Genomic DNA, 22580 nt, shown 5'->3' with positions numbered 1-22580 from the left:
CTGAAGGTGCAGAGTGTAGCGGGCGGTGATTGGTGAAGAGGGCGGGGCGGCGCTGAGGCGTGGCTGAGGCGCGGCGAGGGGCGGTGACGAGCGAGGGGCGGGGCTGAGGCGCGGCGCTGCGATGCGAGGGGCGCGAGGCGAGGCACGGCGCGGCTGTCGGACGGCGGGCGGCGGGGCCCGGCCCGGGCCTGAGGACGGGCGGTGCTCGGCGGGGCAGAGCTGGGCCGGGCCCAAGGACGGGCGGTGCTCGATGGGGCAGGGCTGGGCCAGGGGCTCCTTCCAGTGGCTGGCGCAGGTTCGGGGCATGGAGGACCTGACCGGCGATGGAGGCGTGTGCAAGGAGGAGCTGCGCCCCGGCACCGGGCAGACCATGCCCCTGGCCGCCTCCGTGGCAGGTACTGCCGGGGCTCGGGGCCTGTGGTGCCAGGCAGGCCGAGGTGCCCGTGGGCTGCGGCTGGCCCCCCCCCCCCCCGGTCACAGGGCCTGGCCCATCCTTCACACCTTCCCCGGGGCTGTGCGCCCCCGGCCCTGTGCCGCCAGCCTGCAGTGAGTGCTGTGTGAGCTCGTGGCCCGGCTCGCCGGGTTTCAGTGTGCTCTGTGGTAACGTCGTGCCCTACTTCATGGGGACGAGCTTGCAGGCTCTGCTGACCATCTCCTGAGTAGCTTTCTGTATAAATGGCAATTGTTATGTTTAATCTGTGGTTAGCAGGACTAAGAAAACCTAAAATCCTTGGAAGCGTAGTCCAAAGTCAGTGTCTGGTGCTCATCTCTGTCCCTTCCGTCTTGGTGCGAGGTCCATGCTTTGGTCTGTGCGGCTGGGCCTGAAGCGTGTGCTGGGGGAAACGGAGCGGACAGAACCTGTTGTAAAAGATACCCCGAGCCTCTAATTTTGAGGTGTTCGTGGGATGGCAAATCTGAGTGCTTTGGACTTTAGCATGAGATCAGAACAAGAATTTAAAAGTGCTTATATTATACAGTAGTACGTCTTTCTGTTTCAGAGACTATCTGTTCTCCCTTATCAGTGTTTTAGTACTCAGGATACTCTGTTTAACTTCTTGTGGCTGACACATTAACTCAAAGGGCGTCTTAACCTTGAGAAAAGCAGGATTTCCAGGTCCCACCTGTGCTCACAGTACAGAGAAGAAGTTTGAAGCTGAAAGTGGTTCCTGAAGTGCAAGGGCCTGGTGCCGTGCCAAGGGAAGCCCATTACAGCAGGTTTTCTAACAGTGGGAACTGAAGTTATCTGTACAGTGCCCAGGAGAGTGGCAGAGCTCGGAGGGGCACGTTTTCCCTTTTGTTTCTCTTTCCAGGGCTCCAGCTTTGATTAGGAAAGGCTTTGTCACGTATTTCTGCAGATAATTGGGGCGTTTTAATTTATACAGCTGAAGTTTCCAGTTCTTAAAAACACGAAATCACATCTCTTGATTAGATAGGGATCAGGACTGTGAAGCAGCTGCTTTATCTGGTGATGTTAAAACACAGTTAACACCACTTGCCTGCTTGGATGTGACCAGGTTTTTGGTATAAAACAGAAGGTAGTTTGTGCTGCCTCTGCTGTTCTACAGCAGATGGAAAAAAGAAAAGGAGAGTAAAAGGATGGTGTTGCAAAGCCAACTCCTGGTGTGCTACTGATGGTACTGTTACTGGGCATGAAATCAAACTCTTGCTTTTGTCTCCTCCCTGCACCTTGCTTTGGGCTGCACAGTGAAGTACTCTGGGTACCTGGAACACAGGGACGAGCCCTTCTGCACAAACTGCTACAGCAAGTCTCCTGGGCTGATGAAACTTGGAAAAGGTGGGTTTGAGCTGAAGAGTTTGTCCTGGGACTCAGAGTAGTAAAGACCAGCCTGTGAAGACATGTCAGTTTAAACACTGTTTAGTATCTTTAGGTTATTTGAAACCTTTAAAGCTTGTTAATGGAGTCCAGAAGGCCCCTGTTTCACACGGGTGCTGGTCAGTCTGGAACGATCACCTTCTGCCCCGCTCGCCTGCAGGAGTGAGCCGCAGCGCCCGTGTCGTTGATGGAAGCGAGGGTGCTTGCTGCCTGCCCTGAAGCAGCTGCTTGTTTTGGTGTTTCCAAATCGCCTGAGAGGAGACGTGGCTGTTTACTGTGTGCTTGGGCCCACAGCAGACTGCCTCGGTAATCCATAACAGGGCGCAGTTGACCAGTGTAGTTGCTGAGAGATGAGCTACCAAGGATTTTTTCCTCCAGGCTTTAGGAGAAATTGGTGCTTGGTGTCTGAGGGGGTTTCCAGGTTTGCGATTCTCACGACCTTTCATTTCTTGTTGCGACAGATGTTACACTGGGGGGCCTGGAAATCGGCCTGCTGACAATGAAGAAGGGAGAGGGGGCAAGATTTGTCTTCACGCCAGATTACGCCTATGGGCGGCAGGGCTGTCCTCCTCTCATTCCCCCGAATGCCACAGTCATGTTCGAGGTGGAGGTGCTGGACTTCTTGGACACAGATGAATCTGACGCGTTCTTTGAGTTGACTCCTGTGAGTTGCCTTAATAAGGTCTGAGACCTAAATCTGGATGCAAAACCTTTGTTTTTCCTTCCAGTTGCTGTTGCTCATGTATTACGTATGTTTAGCTTAATCGCAGGTGCAGTTACCCAGACCCTGGGCTGCTGGCTCTGCCCTGGTACAAACACGTGCCCTTTAATGCTGCCCCTGCACGCCGGGGTCCATTTGCACTCCCGTGTGGAGGGAGAAGCTGGGTGCTGCCTTTGTTTGCTCCCCTGTGCTGGAGTCAGTGGAATGACTTCCATTTATCTTTAGCTTTACAAGAAACCTCATGGTTTCACTAGAGGGCACCAGCTTCCAGGAGTTTCTCTTTTGGAACAGTAATGAGCTGTCTGTAAAAATCCTGTTCAGTCTGCAGCCTCTGAGTGCCCCCTCAGCCCCCACTTTGTCTCTGCTGCTTGGCTGCTCTCCCAAGTGGTCCTTCACTGTTCGCTTTCCTCCCTGGTGAGTTACGGTGTTATTGTTAATTCCCCCTTTTCATGTAAAGGGCTTTGGGCTGTGGTTGTGGGTCAGTGAGTGGGGCACAGGCAGCAGCTTTGGTTGGTGGTGGGGGCCCCTCATTCCCTCCTGCTGCGGCACTGGCCGTTTTTCCACACGCAGCCCTGCGAGCAAATTGCATTTGTCACAAGAGAGCTTGGTCCCCTTCTTGCTGGTTGCCCGCCCTTTCTGGCTAACTGGCCTCTCTCTGTGAGCAGATTCAAACTTGCAAACCCAGGAGAAAACCTGTCCCTCGATTTTAATATTTTTTTATAATTGTCAGGGGTTTTTTTGTTTTGCTGGTTGATGTCTTGTGTGGGTGTCAGGCTGGTCCTGGAGCTGGCCTGAGGGTGCCACCCTGGGTGATACCGAGCTGTTGGAGCCATGGAGCCTTTCAATTAGCTTCACCTTTTGTGCCAGCAATAGCATTTGCGTTAATTGTCTGCTCTGTGCTAAGCAGGTGAGAGAGCTGGGCAGGATTTAAGAACAAATTCCTGCTTTTTTCCCTCCCCTGGAGTCCCTTTGGTCCTGGTGAGCTTCCTGACCTGACTGGTAGCGCTCTTCACCAGGAGTTATCGGCACGAGAACAGTGGCATGTTTTGGCCTGGCCAAGGGAAATGCCACATGGTGGTGGCCTGCTGGATGCTGCAGGGGCTTTGGCAATGCCTGGCTCCTGCTCTGTGAATGGAAGGGGACTGTGCAGGACTGTCCTGTCTGAGCTCTCTGCTTGTTTTCTTTTCTTTGAGCTGAAATTCAGGTATTTCTTTGTACAGGAGCAGCAGGATACATTTCCACTACAAAAGGTGTTGAACGTGGCAGACACGGAGAGACAGTTTGGCAACTACCTCTACCGTAAGCGGCGCTTCAAGGGTGCCAAAGACAGATACAAAAGGGTATGACACCAGAAAAAACATGGTTTTCATTGTGCAAAGCTGTGAAAGCAGTGATTATTAAGTCCTACCTCACCATAACAAGTACAATTTAGAGATCAAATAACTTCATTATATTTCCCAGGCATAGTTTGTTATTTAAGAACAGATCTTAGACACCTGCTTTTGTGTGAGCAGCCGTGGTAAACGAAGGAGGAGAAGGATTGGCAGAAATAGGCAGAACCCTTTTCCTTCGGGCTTGCTCCCTCTGAGATGGAAGAGTACACCTCTGTGGTTGTGGGAGCCCCGAGCGGGTTGCTGGCTGACTGCTGGACTGGGGCCTCGCAGGTTAGCTTTTGCTGAGAGACATTACGGTGCAGCGAAGCCTTGTATCGCAGCTACTGATGCTTTGAGAAGGAATCTAGAATCCTTTTGGTCTGGAAACAGACATCACTGGCACGCTGGGCACTCTATTTTTAGCCTTTCAGTTGGGAATTGCAGAGTAGTTGAGGTTGGTGGGAACCTCTGGAGGCTGTGTACTCCAACCCCCTGCTGAAGGAAGGTCTGCCGCAGGAGGAAGTTTTCCAGGACTGTGTCCATTCAGGTTTTGAGCATCTCCAAGGGTGGAGACTTCACAGCCTCTCCAGGTGGGGAAATACTCAGTTATTGCCCAACTGGAATGCACCTGCCCTTGTTTCAAAGGTAGTGAGGTTTTGCGAGATTTTTCTTCCCTCCATTCAGAGTTGATTTTTCTTGGTATTTTTGTAACAAAAATAAATTGCCTTTCTCCCTGTAAGATTTCTCTTCCATCCTTGTCCTTAAAATCTGAGTCCTGGGTGTAATTTTCTTTCATTCTGCTTCTTTCAAGTTCCTTGATAGGTTCTTAAACCTCGGTCTTATGGCTGAGCTGGCTAGTCGTGCTGATAATGCCATGCAGTATATTTAGAGTTTTGATTATTGCTATTTTTAACTGACCTAGGTAGACAGAAACATGGATGTAGCTGTGTGATGAGATGGATTTCTCACTTCCCGTAAAAGATTTGTTGTGCACTAGTTCTTTTTCCCTGTCTGCTCAGGCGTTCTCCATCCTCCATCGCAGCCCTTCCAGTGAGGAAGAGCAGCATCAGATCAATGCTTCCAAGTTGCTGGTGCTCCTGAATCTCTCCCTTACTTACCTGAAGCTGGAATGTCCTGCCCGAGCTCTGGCATATGGCGAGAAGGCCTTGGAGATTGACCAAAGAAATGCCAAAGCGCTGTTCAGGTGTGGCCAGGTGGGCAAAAATAAATTCCTCTGGTAGCCACATCAAGGAATACCCTCAAATGAACCAGGGAGAACCACTAAATTCTGGACCAGGCCTCCTGGTTTGTCTGCATCTGACTTTTAGGAAAACCTGGCGTTCTGTAAATCCGTCACACAGATCTTTTCATGGGGGATTCCCGAGCTACCTGGATCTGTCTCAGAGATGTTTGTGGCTGCACATGTTTGAGTCCTGAGGAATGGCAGCGAGTCTATATTTACCTCGTGACACATCTGTCTTCTTTCAATGGCAGGCTTGTCTCTGCATGACAGAATACGAAAAATCCCGGGATTTCCTGGTCAGAGCTCAGCACATCCAGCCATTTAATCACGATATTAACAATGAGCTGAAAAAGTTGGCAAGGTGAGAGAACTCCTTTCCATCCCTGTGTCAGAGAGAGTGCTTAGACAGGCTGGAACACCTGCTCAAAAATATTTAAAATGTAAAAAAAAAAACAAAAAACCAAAAACCCAAAAAACCCCCCACAACAACAAACAAACAAACAAACCCACCACAAAACTATTGGGTTAATAGTGACTTGGGAAAACGCAGAAGGTTTCTCTTAGTGTGGGGACAGCTGATTTGAACACTTTGCAGGTACAGCAGTTACAGGTGAGATGAGAAGCTGAGAGCACCCACTCTTTCCCTGGGTTTTGCTGGGGGGATGTGTGTGTTATGTTCCATGTGAGTAGGTGGGTCAGGCAGGGAGACAGGGGCTGCTGAAATGCCTCAAAACCAGTGAAATGCACTAGGCTAGCATTCAAGCTGATACTGTTCTGGATTAATAAGTATGATTTTCATTCCCTTTAAGATGCTTTGGTTAACTGCAGCAGCTCTTCTGCGCTGCAAGTGCTTTAGTGTACAATGCTACAAACACTAATGTTTGTCAAAAGTGAATTTCTTGCTGTCTTGGAGATAAGAAGTGAGCAATCCTGAAAGCAAACTTTCCCTTTGCCTGCAGGCTGCATACAGCACAATCCTGCCAGCTTTAGTCATGCCCTAGCCCCACCAAAACATGACTAAAGCTAGTCTCTGCCCTCATTCTCTTCCCTTTGAAACTGGCAAAAGCACTAGCTGGTTCCCAAAAGCATGTGCTGTACTTCTGGCACTGTTTGTGGACGCAGAAGGCAATGCAGTCCCCAGCTTCAGAGATCACAAAGCAGCCCTTGAATATAAACCCTCTTCTTTTGTGCATCGCCGCCAGGCATTTGCAAAAAGGTTTGTAGGCAGCAGTAACAGCTCTTTATTAGAGTGGTTGGTGCAACTGGAAAAGCCAGTCTTGTGGGCTGAGTGCCTTCACCAGGTAATATTTGGTAGAGGGCTGCCCTTGCACATCGGTGTCATGTACAGCCACGTAGTCTTTAATAGTCTGTGACAACACCAAGTCTTTAAACTTACTCTCTTCTGAAGTACAAAGAACTTGAAGGCCGTACTAGCTGCTGGGCTGGAAATTTGAAATAAATCACTTCTCTTCACCCTGACGTGCCTCTGGGTCCGTAGCCACCAAAATGCTGGGTGAGCACGTTATGAACTAGATCTGGGTGGCTGGCTAGCTGCGCTTGGAGGCTTGGTCTGTGGGTAGTGTCAGAGGCCTGTGGAACAGCGCTAACATCCTGATTCTGGAAGCCTCATGTGTTCCCTTGGACTCGTTGGCAGGTAGAAGAGAAATCTTGCTAATAACATTGAGGTTGTGCTGCCAGGAAGCAGCAAGGCATTCTGCCTTCAGGGAAGCAGTGGGCAGGCTTGTCGGCTCCAACTCTGGAGATAGCGGCATGTACAGCTAACGTGTGTCGGTAAGCTGAGTACGCGTTAAACCACTGTTGTCTCGGAGTTTCTGCTTCAGTGCCAGTTAAAATTGGTGTATTTTTTTGCTTTTACTATGACAAAGAATGGAAGTAGTATAAAATAGATGAAGACAGCGTTATCGGGTGTTGTTAATTACGCCATACCTCAGTCTAGATCCTGTAATGTTGCCAAAGTGCCTTGCCTGAGAAAACTCGTAATGTGATCTGGCATATGCTTCAGAAATAGAATATGAATCAAAATCTTGTCCTTAGAGGCTTTTCACTTCCTTACTGAGTACGCTTATACTTTACAAAAAGGAATGTTGTGTGTTAATCAGTAGCTACCTCTTGCTGTCTAAAACAAAACTTTGAAAAGCATCTGTTTAACAGCTGAACCAGGTTCTTGGCAAAATTCATTTTGGAGGAAAACAAGGCAGAATCCAGGGTGAGGATTTTGTGGAACCCATGTCTGGTACCAGCTGCAGTGGTCTGGTTGGTGCAGATTCTGCTGCTGCATTCGGCATTTTATTCGAAGGCTTGCATTGCATCAAATCCAGAACAAGATGGGGTTGTTCCAACATCTGGTGTGAATCCGTGCCCCCAAATGAGGGGCTCTTGGATTTCCTGCTGTGGTAGGCATGGGAGCACCCCATCCACAGTCTAGGTGGGCATCCCTGATCTACCCAGTGTGGACAGTTGTGGCAACATCTGTCTGAGACTTAACAGAAGGGACTTGCTGTGCTGGGATTTCACTGAACGGAACACCTGGAGGTTCTGGACCCGGGGATATTGATGGTAGGAGCTGAGGGAGCATTAGCCAATGTCACGCTTGCGCTGTTTCTGGTGTGTCGCAACAAAACCCTTTGCTTCTGACCTTATATGGTAGCAGATGCAGGAAAGCTGGCGGTGTGGCAGCCATCGATCCCTGGGACGGTGCCCAAACTGAGTCACCCTCTGGCTTGGCGATTCCTCACCAGTGAGACCTCGTTGCCAGCGAGGTGACAACACAGGGTGCAGAGGATACTGTGCTTGGAGAAGCAGCGATGAAAGTGGAGCAGTCCAGGAAGCTTGTGCTGTGCTAATGTGACACTGTGAATGGAGGAGGAAGCATCTGGCCTGTCACCCGCTTCCTTCGGACACAAATCCCTGCTGTCTCCTACCCATCCTCTGCCCAAATTCGGTGTCAGTGGTAGACATCCTCGAGTTAGGGCACTTGTACAACATCTTCTGGTAGGCACTGGAGGAGCACAAGGAGTGGTACAAATGAGGAGATGCCAAACTAGACCACAGGATTTGGGTGGGGGTTCCTCTGCATCGTCACGTGCTTGCAAAACTGGTGTAGAAAGCATCTGGCTACCAAAAGTCAAATGATCTATTTGGCTAATAGTCACCAGCAGAGCAGAGACTCAAGGTCTGGGGCTAAGGCACAGTGTTTGCAGCTCTCCTTCCCTGACGTGGCAGAAAGGAGGGCTTGGAGGAGCTGCCTCTGTTACCAGCACACTGTTACATTAGGCTATTGTATTTATACATAAAAAAACCCAAAAACTATTTTCTGGTTGTGGCACTGATGGTTGGGCAGGCAGTCCACACCCGTGACACCATGCTGTGCTCTACTTTGCAGCTGCTACAAGGACTACATCGAAAAGGAGAAAGAAATGTGCTCCCGAATGTTTGCCTCTCTCAAGGCTTCTGACTGACCAGAAATAAAGGTAAGCAAGTTGTGAAAAAGGCTGAGGTCTCCCAAAACCTGTCTCATGTCTGAACTGTTTACAGGTGGGGAACCTACTTCTCTTCTGCATGGGAGGATTTTGGAGGCAAAATGTAAGGTAATGGGAGCATGTTGAGGGGAAAAGGCAGGATGGTGGGATGAAACGCTGCTGCATCATTGGCTTGGGGAATCTTTCCTGCGAGGCAGGCTGGCATGGGACAGGAACCTGAAACTGGCAGCACTTGAGTAAGTTTGGGTTTGTTGTTTCCTGTGCTGCTCATCCCAGTTATTCTTGTCAGAGCCAGGGGGAGAAATAGCTGTGTAGTCTTGTTTCTCTGCCAATTAAAAGAAACAAAAAAAATTGTTCCTGTCAAACTTAAGAATTGGATTTCCTCCTCCCCTCCAGCGCTTCTGTCTGGAGCTGCTGGAATGCCTTCCTTCAGAAAAATCTAAATATTTTATTTCTGGGTTTTTTTAAATATTAAAAAAACTGTTTGTATAGAAAATTTCAAATAGATGTTTTGGACTCTTTAAAGCCTTAAATCTTCTAGCAAAATTGACAGGTTTATAAATGCACAAAGGCTCTTTGATCATTCTTTTTTGTGAAAACCTTGAGGGTGTGTAAGGGGGAGTGGAAATCTTCACTGGTCTCTTGCCTCAGGGTAAACCCTAGGGAAAGAGTTGCAGAAAATGACAGCAGCCTTCTGTCAGAAAGCATCACCAGCTCAGGGCCGTCAGTTTGCTGCTGTTCTCTCTCATGCAATACAGGCAGTACCTCTTCTGCTTGTAGAAAATGAGTATTGGCAGCCTTTCCAGCAGCAGCAGTGTGAGTGCAGGGTGCAGGTCTGGTATTTTAAGGTTGGCTCTTTTGTCTGTGCTTGTGAGGAAGCTAAGCTTGTATTTGAGGAGGAGGTTTGATTGAACGGCTGCTTCCTAACGCAACACAACCCTCTTGGCTGGACGTGCCTCCCTGCTGCAGCCTTTGCCCTTCCCACCGCCCCGTGCCCCGTTCTGGGCTGGGCATGTTGCTGAACTCCCTTGAAGCACAAATCCTTCTGCCCTGGGTTCAGGACAAGACCGATCACATCTGTTAGCAGGTACCTACCCCCAGGCAAGTGGCTGTGAAAGGGGATTTAAACTGATGAGCGGTCTTGCCAGTGTGTGCAGGAAGTCTGTGGCTCTGGACTTGGCAAGGAGGCTCTGATTCTCCACTTGCTGAGTTTCAGAAACTTGCAGTTTGGAAGCATGTAGGACTTGGGTCTCGTGTCTGAGGGTAGCATGAAGCGGTGCCTGACCTGGGAAGCTTCTTGTGTTGATCTGCACATCAGCTGGCGCTGCTTTGTGGTGGGAACTCTCAATGAGTGTGCTGATCTGCTGGGTCACCAGGCAGGTCCTCCACTGCTGGAGGACTCCTCTTTCCCAAAAAGAGGCTGACAAAGATGCTGATTTCCAGACAGTTAGTGTAACGGCACATCGTGATTGTTGTAAGTAAAACAGTGTCTTCAGTTACTGGTGACTGAGAAGTGCAAAGGGGAAAAAGAGAAACCTCTGCTGGAGGCTGGAGTTCTCCTGCCTTGCACAGCTGATGGACAGCTGTCAGTCAAAAAGATTTCTAACCTTCTTTGGTTTTTTTTTAAATACTGTAACTAAAATAAAAATCAAACTTAAGTGTTCCACACAAACATAAGTCACTGAGACCTACACAAGAATCTACTGTTAATTCATTGCAAGAAAGATAGCCTGGTGGAGCAGGGTCTTGCAGGGCCTTATGCTAACCAGAGGTCGCTTTGCTGCTGCATCTTACTTAAAAAGTTCATTGCGTATTCAGAGAGGAGCAAAGCAGTTCCAACTAGAGCCCCTGCTCTCCATCAACGGCACTGCTAATTAGTCAGACTTCAGGCAGAACATTCTTTGGTGTTTTCTGACAACTTTGTACAAAGTCAGTTTAGGGCACAAGCTGTATTTGGTCGGTCTGGCAGACCTGAAGCATCCTTCCTGTCATAGGCATTTAGTGAGTAGATGGCCTGAGCACGCTGCTGGTGAGCTCACGTTTAATGATCCAGTAGAATCACAACAGTTATGGAAGACTTTCCTATATACCAGCTGGCAGGTGCTCCTTAAGCAACCTGACCCGTTGCCCTGCTTGCGAGATAAATGGCTCAGAGCTGTAGTTGTAGCATTTTCTCCCTCCTGGCACACTGCTACGTCCATCCCCCTGCTTCAGAGCCCCTTCCCGGGTGGGTTTGCTGTACCTTTTGGTGAGTTCTACAGTGGTTGCTCTGTTACAGGGACAGAGGGTTCATTTCTCTGTACTGAATAATCCAGGGCTTTGCGTACCGGCAGTCAAACCCAGGGACACGAGTATCTTCATTCTGCCTGGTATTTGTGTGTCCCTTTCGCTCCCCTCTAATTGCCACAAACAACATCTTGCGCAGAACATGCTTTCTTTCTTTTTAACGGAGTTTCGGGTCAGAATAAATATTTTCTTTGGTGAAATGCGAGGCCACTTGTGATGCTTCCTGGAGGAATTAAAAAATACTCGGAGAAATAGAAGCATGAACGCTTTCTTAAATCTTTCTTAAATCCTTGCACATGCAGTGGCTTGGGTCTCGTGCTTACCCCTGTTTGGGTTATTTGTCTGCCTCCGTACGCCTTGGGTGTGCAGCATGTGTCAAGCCACGTTAGCTGGGATGTGCATAGCGGAAAGTCCTCCTCGGTGTCCCCTAAACTGCAGGATGAATGGGCTGGGGGGCAGTGGGGGAGCAGAATTTCTTATCATTGTGTTGCTGTGGTCCTTCATGATCAAGAGAACTTAATCACGAGGAGTGGGGACGAATTCCCTAGAAATGTCTGGATTTTAGTAGAGGGTCCTTGGTGATAGTTTCATCCCAGAAAGATGAATCTCTCAGCTTTTTTTAAGTATTATTATTGTTAAAGGTGGGCCAAAGTTGAAAACCTGCCTCTACGGTGTATCTTAGCTCAATGCACAGGAGAAGCAATCTCAGTAGTTGAGAGCACACAAGGAAGTGTTCCAGCGAAAACAAACAATGCTGAAATTATGACAGGAAACTATGACTCTGAGGTCAAACTCACAATTGCTACGAATAGCAGGGTCTAGCAACTCTGAAGCCATTAATTGGTGAGAATTGGCTGCAGAACTGGGGCTGTGTCACCAGGTAGAAGTGACTATAATTGGGCTTAAAATTAGCAGCGGTTGCCAGTTAAACTGACCTAATAAGCTAAAAAAGACTTGCAAATAAACGGAGAAGAACGTGCATAACACAGTCAAAGCTCCTGCCTTGGGAAGGCTCCAGACTTTGAGTAAACAGCAACTTGCTCCTTCCCCTCCTGCTCTCCCTTATTACCAAGTAGATCTAAAATGTGCCTCCTGCTGATGCTGTCCCTACCCACTGCAAAAAGCTGAACAACAGAGAACCAGCAGCTTCACTTCTTTAGAATATGTAAATTATTGTACCACCAAGATGTCCTGTGCTGCGAAGGAAATTGTTAAATATCTGCTTTATGCTGAGCATTGCTGGAGTGAGAGGGAAGGCTTGAAGGATGACTTAATTAAGCATTCTCCTTGCTAAGCAGAGGAAGGAGAAAAGCTTTAATAAGGCTGTTCAGTTGGTGTGTTTTGGATTTTTTTTTTTGTTTTCCCTCCAGCTCTCTCCTAGCATCTTTCTTTTTTTCAGAGGAGTTCCGCAGTTCATGCCTGCGGTAGTACCTGTAATACCTCTCTGGAAGATTGGTAGGCTCTGCTCTCCTTCTAGAAACTGTCAGTGAAGAAATGACTGCACCACCTCTGCTCTGGGATGCTGTGACATGTGTGCTTCCTGGCCAGCTGTACTGGACACACGTGGTTTGAATGCACTGGGAGTGGCTTTGCCCAGACTGGGAGGTCTGGCCTGGGCTTAGAAGTGAAAAGATGGTGTGAAATGGAAAGGAGGGAGACCCACGTGATATCTCAGTGCCTTACTGAGCCCGTCCTCAAGGCATCGGTGAAGTGATGGTTCTCCAGCCTCATCAGACAACAGGCGGTGGGGCCCAGCCCAGGGCCAGCCTCTCTAAGCCGTAGCGAGTGCCTAAAGCCTGGGATTCCCCTTGACGTGCTCAGACGTGAAGCTCCCAGATCAGGTAGGAGCAGGTTCCTGGCTGCGTTTCTCCTCGAGCTCCTGTCTGCCTGCCTGAGGCCACCCAGCACACTTGCCCCGGAAAGGACAGGCTGAGCCCCCAGGGAAAACCCTGTTATTTCTCAGAGCTTTTGCCAGCAGCAGGAAGATAAAACATGCTGCTGTTACAAACAAGTAGAGAGTTAAAAAGATGCTGGGCTCTTTTAATTCCCATGGTAATACTTGGTTTATCATACAGGTAGGGTTTAAAGAGAATGGTCTATGTGCAACATGAATTTCTTTAAGAAGAAAGTTTTACTTTTGCAGAACATTCATAGTTACAGGCCTTCATCTCCAGCAGCAAGGAGACACATGACTATTTTAAGGCTTTCTCTGAAATATAATTTTTAAAGTCTCCTTTCTCCAGCCCTCATGTTTAAGTTGTGATAAGCTGTATGAAGTGTAAGTAAAAATGGTTTGTTACCTTGATGAGTAGAAAGGCAAATTGGATAAACCTACACCCAAGTAGGTAGTGACCAAACCGATTTTGGAGGGAAGCCTGCTGCAGGTGCCTGTGGCTCATATGCCTGGGACAGCGTACGGCTCAGCTGTGCTGGTAGCTGGGGCACGGAAGCCCCCGGTGCCGCTTTTGGTCCTTACATCTGGCATCGCAGAGGGTGGCAAGCAGCTCTCCCCGGGCTCTTGCCAACCCAGGCAGAACTGGCCTGTCTAGCCACCAGCCTTCTGGTCTGGGGGGCTCCCGACTTTCTCTCTGAAGTAGCAGAAGAAATGTCTTGATCTGTTTCTCTTAGTCTTAAATCTGGGGATTTTAAAGGATTGTGCCCTACACAGCAAAACAAAGGGCCCTTTTCCATACTTTACTGTTGTGTGCTTGTTCTAGTCCAGTTTCTCGAAGGAGTGTTGAGTGTGGAGAGCTGTAACCGTGCCTGTATAAAGAGTCGTGTATCCTCTCGGGCTTGGAGGACATTGCCACCACTCAAAGAGTAAAGGGTGTTTTTCACTGCCTGCTTCTTTCAGAGACATCTCATCCTGGGCAGACACGCTCAATGATCTAAATCGCTGCGGGTGGATGTGGGCTGGCTGGTGTACCCATGTATCCTATCCACACCGGGCTGGGTGTCCCTGTGTCTTGCTGCTTTGGCATGGCCCTGCACTGAGGACTCTCGTGCCGGGACCAGGAGTCAGAGCCGACAGTAGCATTCAGAGCAGAGGGGAGCTGGAGCACAGCAGAAGGAAACTTCAACACACAGTTGCGAAGGAAAAAAAACTTCAGATGATGGTGGCGCAAAGCATGCCCTGGTGCCTGACATCTTCCATGTGGGGATGTTTCGTTTTATTCCACAGACATTTGAATGAAACTGCAAATTTTGTTTGAATGAAACTGCAAATTTTTAATCCCCTGATGCCCTAGACTCCAGGTGAGGTGCTGTCCTGATTACGAGAGGGGCTGGTGCTGCTCAGGGTCCTGTGAGACCTGCCGGCATTCTGCTCCAGCAGAGCAAGTGGTGAAGCACTGACAAACTTTAGAAGAGTTTAAAATGCTCTGACTGCGCATTGTAGTAGCTGAGGTTAACAAAAAGAGTGCTAAGTGCCCTCGAGAGTGTTCACTGTGGTTTTGGGAAATACTCCTCTGCTTGTGAGCTCTCAAGCACTGTTCACCAAGTGCAGCCCCGTAATGGGGTGTCCTCTCCATCAGCAGTGACACAGAGCAGCTGACAGGGGATCGGGGGCTACTGAACAGCGCAAGGGCATTGATTGCTGTATCTGACATCATGACAACAGCACTTTTCGAAAAGACAATGTTTATGGTTGTCAGCACCAAGAGGCAGGAGGCACTAACGAGGGCTTCAGATTGGGGGAATGCTGCTTCTGGAAAGGCTTTTTGCTTAAGATGTGGGGAGTGTCTTGGTGCTGCTGTGAGTTGGTTTGCAGAACTGCAGAGTTATTTCCAGTAAGGGTAGACGTGACCTTCATGTGCCTCTCCCACTACCCACGCTGCTTTATCGGGGACCTGTTGATTTGACAGAATGCTGAGTATTATTGACATGAAAGTTATCTGAGCTCTTGAAGAAGGACTGGGAGCTGCTGTAAGGATTGGTTTCAGCCCGGACTTGCTGGATGAAGTCCTTTCTGAGTCAGAAGTGTGTGTTGAACAGTTCATCCTCTCTTTCACCTTCCCGTAATTGTCCCTCTTGTGAGACCTCCTGCTCCCTGAACAGGTTGTTTTGTTGCTTTGTCTGGGTGCTGTTTTAAGGGAGTCTCTTAGAAATGCTTGGGAAAGAGCTCTGCTTTCTGTTTTTCCTTTTTGCTTATGTATCCTCGTCCTATTGGAGATCTGAGCATACCTGACAAATCCTTCTTCTGTCACCTCAGGTTCAGAATGGTAGTGCATGTCATCAGGATTCAGGGTCTTTGGAGTCGAGACTTGTTAAAGATCTCTGGAGAATTCATCCTGCCACTGAGCTGCTGTCAGGCAGGGCTTGAAACTCACTGTGGATCCTTTGTGGAGCTGAGGATCATGACAAATTGACTTGCAAAAAAACCCAAACAAACCCATCTTGAGAAAAAAGCCTGTAAGCGCAGGTCTTCAGATAGCAATTGAAGTTCATATAGCTTGATTATACAAATGAGGAGTAGCACATCTGCTCCTTGCACCTTCCATCTGAATCTGGGTGACTGGAGCACCTGTGATGGGGTGGTCCTCGTAGCTGTGGGTCAGAGCCTGTTCAGGCCTTCAGACACAGGGCGTCTCTGAGCGCCTGCGTGCCCATGTGCTGCCGTGCTCTGAAGATAGTCTTCACAGCCATCTCAGCCACAAAAGTGAGTCCACTTGAAGCACTAACAGCTGGACCTCCCCAAACACCACGTTCGAGAGAGAAATGAGGATATGGCCGACTGCAGAGTTGCTTCCATAGATAGCAGATAAGTGGTACCCCAATTAGGTCGTTTTCTGAAGGCACATTGCAGGCTCGGAGGCAGGCTCCTGGGATGGTGATACGTAGCATTCCGTCTAATAATTGCCCAGATAAAACCATGATAGCCTGGTGTTTGTAAATAGCTGTTTCTTCATGTATCGGGGTGGATTGCCCAGCGCATGTTGTTATCGGCCAGCTGACAGCACCCTCGCTGTCGCCAGGCTTTCTTCTTGCCGTTCAGGAGAGCCGCAGCCTGTCGGTATCCCCTCGTGGGGTCCACGTGGTGCGTTCCAGAGGAGCCTGTTCACCCGGCAGCGGTGGTTTTTCTCCATGCTGTCACTTCAGAGTGGCAGCTCCTTACAGCCTTGTCAGGGTTTGAGTGAAGAGCACTTTGCGGGCAATTGCCGTTCAAGAAGGTTTTAGCCCCTTTGCTGATCTGTGCCCCAAACGTGGGCACGTAACATCTACTTTTCCAGCATGCTCGTGCGGAGCTGTGGGTAAGAGGTACCCTATCCTTCTGACTACCAAGTCAAAACTTTCCTTACTTTCTTCCCCATGGTCAGTGAGCGTCCTGTTAAGATTTGAACCAAAGTGTTGAAAGGAAGGCACTGTGCCTCCTGTAGCAAACACGTGGATGCTGCATTTCTCTCAAAGTCTCCTTGAGGCCTTTCCCTGGGGTGTAAAAGCCAAGCCAGCTTTCCAGGCTGCTCTCTACGAAGCTGATGACTTGATTGCTTCTCTCGAGGAGCATTCTTCTCACTGGGGTTATCTCAGTGCAACGCTGCTGCTTCAAAGCATGGCTTTAATGAGGGCTGAACTGGCAGGAGCTGTGCTTTAAGTGCATGCTTCTTACTTTCATATTTCCTTATGCTTTGGGGAAAATTTTATCATCTGCTGCGTTTGGTGCCTACCTGACACTTGCCTGCAGCCCTGCTAGAGATGGAGGCAGGAAAGGGGAGCTGGGGAAAAGATAGCAACAGTTCTTCATGCAAGAAAGCAGCTTAAACTAATTTAAAGCCTTTGTTAAACATTAACTGTTAATTATGGCTTTAATGCAGAGTAAAGGTGACTGTGATTATAAATGACCTGTGACCTGGCATGTTGCTTACTGTAAACCGATGATCGACTGCCTTGTCTTTCTGAAGCATGAATTAAAATAGCTGGTACCAACAGACTTCTGCCTGAACTTCAAAGCGAGCTGTGCCTTGCTGGTTTGCGTGGCTGAGTTGCTGCCAACCTGCTGTTAAGGGGAGGAAACAAATATTGGAGCAGAGTCCTGGCTGGAGCATGCTGTTCTACCTGCAGGAGCAGCAAATGCTTTGAACATGATCCAACTCTCTGCGTCTTCAGGGCTGTGTGTTTCCCCTCCACTTCTCTTTTGATTGTGTAGCCATTAGGTGGAAATGAAAGAGATGAACTGATCAAACACTCCTTGAAATGGCTTTTTTAGGGTTTCAGTTTGAATATTTTTTTAATTAGCTCCATGTAAAGACTTTATTACTTCAAATAGCAGCCATGAAACCAGAAGACTTACGGTTTGATCCTTTGTTTTTATGGCACACAAGAAGTCTCAGTAGCTGTAGGTTTAATACCCAGCTAGACACCCCAAACCACAACTAACAGCCAGTGGAAACATGAAGCGATTATCTCTTAAGTATGCCTATCAGGGACACATAAAAGGAAGTGCTGTGTGGGGAGAGTATTAGACTGACAAGTAGCAGAGTAGAAGTCGGTTGCACTTTAACGGGAGCAAAGATGCTTTTCTCTAATAATGCGCAGAACACTGCAGCACATCAAGTATAATGATTTTTTTTCCACTGTAGAAACCTTTTTTCCTCGTCCTAGTTGCTAGAACTTTATGCTGTGAACTGGAGAAATGATTTAAGCATTTCTATCTCTGATTCATTTTCAAAGGGAAGAGATCAGCTGAAGTGTCCTCCAGTAGTTTCCCTTCTTCAGAAGCTTCCTCTGCCCCTTCTCCTGGTCAGAGGAGACAGTAGAAAGCGCTGCCAGCCTGAGGCTGAGTGTGAATATCTTGCGTTACAGTGAACCCCGTTAACCCCCAGTTTTGGAAGGTTTGGCAATAACAGGAGGCCTGTTAAATGAGACTGTAACATGGGGTTTCGTGAGTCCGGGTGAACCAGGACAGGGGCTCTGCACTGACTTGTTACCGTGAATCCCAGTTTGGGCTAGGCTACAAGTCTTTAGTGATCTGTTTCTGGCAATCTTGAAAGTTGCTCGACTGTTTTGTGCTTTTATTATCCCAAACTTTAAATTGGGGGCAGCCCTTGAGAAAGGCACACTGTCCTCATTCAGACTGATAGTTTTCTGGCAGGGCGGCATGTGAGTCACGGGGTTTGTGTGGCTCTGAGCATACCAACCGAATAAAACCCGGCTTCTTCAGGCTCATCGGAGGAGGATGAGTAATCTGGCCGACCTCACAGCTAGCCCTGCTCTGAGCAGGAGACTCGACCAGAGACCTACTGATGTTCCTTGCAGCCCTAATTATCCTGTGATCCTGGGGTGCCTGTCAAGGATATATAATGAATGAGGTGTGTATTTTGAGCATCATGTGATGCTTCATCTTCTCATCCTTTAGTCTGTAAAGCGTCTGTCTTCCTCACAATTATAGCTTTTTTTTTTTTTTTTGCCTTCTGGTTAGCAGTGTGTAAGTTGATATCCTCTAAGGAGCAGGCTTCCCCATTTTGCTACTGGTAATTTGATTTATGCTTGCGGAGATCTCCCCTGCAGCCGAGCCGGCTGAGCAAGCTGTGGTGGATACAGCTGCTGAAAGAGTAGCAAAAAGTGGTTTCAGCTCCTGGTATTCCTGAGCTGAGAGAAGATAGCGTATCTTTTGAACGTACCTCCTTTGATTCTCAGAACTCCTGTGGGATACAGATAATGGGTTATCTTGTGGAAAGATTTCCAAGGATTTTTCTGATTTTTTTCTTTTTTTTTTTTTTTTCTTCTGCCATTCATCCTGTGGATGACAGAGGGACAAGGCTGACTTCTCAGCAGTGTTTTGGTGCCATCTGCACTCTGACACATCGGGGACATACCCTCTGTATCAGTATTCTTCTGTCGAGTATCTCAGAGGTGCCAGTTGCAGCAACATCATGAGCAGCAGGACGTTGAAATATCTAACGGGCGCATCAGAAAGCAGCATTGAGTGTATGCTGAGTGTGTTTTATCCCAGGTGCTTAATGGCTTTGGGAACAAGAGGGAACTCCACATTACACTTGCATGCCCCACAGCTCCATGGCAGATCTCGCAGTGTTTGACCAGCACTTGAAAACCAACTCAAAGAGCTTGCGAGGGCCAGGGGGGAGAAGGAGCTGGTTCTGTCTGCAGGCGGAGGCAGAGGGAAAGCTTGGGAGAGGTGCTGAAGGAGCAGGCGAGCTGTTGGCAGCAAGGTTGGTGTAGCCGTGTAGAAGGTGAGGCAGGTGATCCAAGTCCTGATCCGTGACCCAAGAGGTTCCCCTTTGAAATACAGAGGGGAGGGTGGGAAAAATCACAGCTTAGAAACTGTTCTGGTTTATATCCGGAGAAAACTCGCCCTTTGCCTGGATACTGGTCTCCTAGTGAAGCTCTCGTGACCTAAAGAGGGGGAGGGATGGGGTGGGGGCTGCAGATGAGAGAAAGAGGCTTTGCTGGGTACAGAATCTGTCACCTTCTCTGTGCTGGGGCTCCAGGACTGGTGAGGACCCAACTGCAAGTGAGAACGATGGGGCGGGGGGAGCTAACAAAGAACAAAATGCTGGGGGCACGGTGTCCAGTGCCAGTGACGCAGTGGTGTGGCCAGGCCTCTTGGTGGTTGTGCCCTGCAGACAGGGGATGTGGGCAAGGGGGGAGATGGGAGCAAGTAAATATGGTGGGAAGCTATAGAAGTCTCACATAATGGCGAATCTTCTAGGAGACACAGGACTGATCTCCCAAAGGCAGTAAGTATCCAGGCACTGGGTTTCCCAGAACAGGGTTGGAAAAGCACAAGTGATGGGTAGCACAGATGACCCTGCAGAGGAAGGCAGGTGGTCTGAAGAACACCCTTCAGTGTTTCTCTGGGGGGGACTTGCTAGTTTTGAGTTCCTGTCGCTTAATACACAGTTTCCTCCAAGTCCTACGTGAGGAAGTTGAATGAATTTTATGGTGATTTCACTGCGGCCCTTCCACTTGCGCTAATCTGCAAAATTCTGGGTGACTCTGTCAGGGCTGCTGTAGATGTGTGCTGGTAACAATTGACCTTTTTACAGCTAAAATGGCATAAAATGTACAGGTGATCCCTGTGGGAACACTGACTATGGTATTTTGTTTTCCTAGGACCTTGCCAGCTGACGAAAAGAGCGATTCTTGGACAGGAAGACCTACCTCTGTGGGCACACGTTGATCTCTGCATTGCATCTATGTTTTGGGAAAAGGAGCAAGAGCGCTGTCTTGTTTTGAGAGCATGGAGTGGAGGTTCTGCGTTTTATGCAAGGTCCAATTTTCCTGAAGTTGGTTTTGTTTGCCATGTTCTGAGGCTGTTTGCAGCAGAGCCCAGTCTTGCTGTAGGACAGAAGGAGGAGTGCTCTCTTCTCCTTTACACGTTCTTTGAAGAAAACTCCTGACATCCTTGCAGGTTCTGGGCTGCTTTTAGGGAACCTGTAAATGGGAGTAGGATGCCATGGAGTTTTGTATTGTTTATACAAGTTGTTCTTTGAAAAATTGTTTGATATTGTTTTTGTTCTGAGAAAATAAACCAACTTGAGAACTAATGCTGGCAGGACCTGTGTCAATTTATTGTGTAAGAGTGATTAATGTCTGTCTTTCAGTGCAAGGAGCTGGAATTTGGAAATAGGGTCTGGTTTGTTGCTGTATAGCTAGCTCTCTTCTTGGGCAACAGCATGTTATGCTCTTTGTTTTGGCTGAAGGTTGCTGTGAATGTTGATACTAAATTTCGAATTACTTAATGCCAGCTTTATCCCCTGCAATATTGCTGACTCCTCTAGCTTCAATCAAATTGGTTTCCTTTTGGAGCAAAATCCACTGTGTGCTCCCGTGTTTCTCTGAACATACATCTTCATGGTGTGGCAGAGGTTTAATAAATACAAAACCAAATGCTTCTTGGTGAGACAGTGGCAGGTAAATGCAAAACTAGCAAGAAGCCGTGGAGGAGGGTGAACCTGGTAACATGAAATGGTGTTCTCATGGTGTTTGTCCTGCCTGTGTTTGACTAGGATGGATAATGTCTTCTAAACATGATTCAGTGCTGCCTTGTTGATTTGCCGGGCAGGGAAGGTTGCCTGTGGTCACCATGTGATCCAAGGTGGCCCCTTGCCAGGAGAAAAGTGTCTGAAGCGTTCTTGTTCTGCCAGCGTCTTTATGGCTTTTGGATTCCTTACCACCACGCTCTGACGGTGTCTTAAAATAAAATGCCCTTTCGGTAGGATGTCGTGAAGAGGAGGGGAAAACAAAGGTTAGGAAAGCTTTGGGTTGGCAGCACCTTGCAAGCACGCTTCTGGACGCTGCTGCCTGTCTATTTGTTCTGGTCCTCTGTGCTTCTGGGGAAGGGGTGGCTTGGTCTCCGAGAGGAGGTCAAACCATGTTGCACTACTTAGTTTGAAGAAAACAGACCTGAAGGGAGTGTAAGCTTTGGGTTTTGTCATCTGTCCCCTAAGAACAATCCTGTGATTAGTTTTTTTTCCCAGATCTGCTTCTTTCCAGAAGACTCCAAGGGCCTTTCTGATGATCGGAAAGGAAGAAATGGAGTTACACGATACTAATTCTTTTAATTGTACACTGCGATGCTTTGTCCTGATGAATAACATGCGATAATATGCACCTGGAAAGCAAATGTTGTGTGGAAGGTCATCGGCGAGACTTTTGACTGAGCTGGGTGGGCAACTTAAATCTCTTGCTCTGTTTAAAGGACCACAGGCCTGGGCTCTTGCTGGTCCAACGGCCGGCTCCTTGGCCTTGGACCTCCACAGCTATTGCGGCCAGGGCATCCCAGCTGTCCTCCTGCCCCAGGCAGCCCTGTCCCTCAGCTTGGATTGCTCTTTTTGGGAGGGTCCCCATGGGGCTGGTGGTGAGGGGAGGTGGGTGTCTGGCCGAGTCCTGTTCCCAGGTCGACACTAGATGGCAATGCCTCCCTCGGAATGCTTCGCCAGAGGCCACTGGTTCGGGGGTCGTTCCTGATGGGGTTTAAATCTGGATATTGGTCTTTTTCTGTACAAATTGTTCCGATAACTTCCTTTGATTGGAAGCTGATGCCTCTTCCCTACAAGAAGTGGAGAACTTTGTGCTCCCTAACTGTTGGGTTAACATATGTCTGAAGACATAAACGTGGCCGAGTTTTCCAGCCGGAGACAGCTGTGGAGCTCCCTCAGGCTCCGCTCTGACGTGGGCACGCTGGCGTTTCTCTGGCAGCCCTTGGGTGCTGGGCTTGGGTCTGCAAATGGAAACTTGGCGCGTCCCTGTCCGTCGATGACCTTGTGAAGGCAGGATCTCCCGCTCTCCAAATTACATGGACAAAACTCGTTGTGGAAGGCGTCGCTCCTGCTAAATCTGAAATGCAGAAGTATGCGTTGGCGGGGTGGCTCGTTGTGGCACGGTAAGGAGCTTCGTCAGTCTCTGGAAGGTCTGTCGGTGCACGCCGCAGGAGCGGCAACTGCCCTTCCCTGAGCTGTGGCCCAGGCCAGTAACTTGTATTTGACCTGGAGTCCGTCATGGCCAGCTTACTGGCGTATGAGAGACTTCCCATGGCTGACTAGACTTTGCTGAAGTGCATTTTTCCGTTTTTCTTTAATGAATAATGGCCAAAAATTACTCTTGACTTTTTTTTTTGTATTTCTTCCTTTAATAATAATAATAAACTTTCAGCCTCTGGGCAAAA

General features: G+C 48.6%; 1 protein-coding gene across 2 annotated transcripts; it reads left to right on the top strand.

Annotated features, from left to right (window-relative positions):
• The first annotated feature begins 188 nt into the window (after positions 1–188).
• On the top strand, positions 189–20414 carry FKBP6 (FKBP prolyl isomerase family member 6 (inactive)). 2 transcript variants are annotated; one of them, XM_054847645.1, is made up of 8 exons: positions 189–395; positions 1706–1795; positions 2296–2498; positions 3776–3895; positions 4948–5142; positions 5423–5532; positions 8575–8662; positions 20027–20414. In XM_054847645.1, the coding sequence occupies exons 1-7, from the start codon at positions 251–253 to the stop codon at positions 8648–8650; spliced, it is 939 nt and encodes a 312-aa protein (XP_054703620.1). In that variant the 5' UTR covers positions 189–250; the 3' UTR covers positions 8651–8662; positions 20027–20414. The 2 variants fall into 2 exon arrangements, with proteins under 2 accessions (XP_054703620.1, XP_054703622.1); XM_054847647.1 differs by lacking the exon at positions 20027–20414 and adding an exon at positions 12357–12525.
• The last annotated feature ends 2166 nt before the right edge of the window (positions 20415–22580 follow it).

Source organism: Grus americana, chromosome 19, assembly GCF_028858705.1.
Source record: "Grus americana isolate bGruAme1 chromosome 19, bGruAme1.mat, whole genome shotgun sequence".
NCBI lineage: Eukaryota > Metazoa > Chordata > Aves > Gruiformes > Gruidae > Grus > Grus americana.
Note: the sequence above shows the minus strand (reverse complement) of the source record. Positions and strands in the feature narration are given on the sequence as shown.

Coding starts and splice junctions, on each gene's coding strand:
- FKBP6 (XM_054847645.1), top strand. CDS start 251: ATGGGGCAGGGCTGGGCCAGGGGCTCCTTCCAGTGGCTGGCGCAGGTT. Junction 1,796..2,295: donor GCTGATGAAACTTGGAAAAG/GTGGGTTTGAGC, acceptor TTGTTGCGACAG/ATGTTACACTGGGGGGCCTG. Junction 3,896..4,947: donor CCAAAGACAGATACAAAAGG/GTATGACACCAG, acceptor CTGTCTGCTCAG/GCGTTCTCCATCCTCCATCG.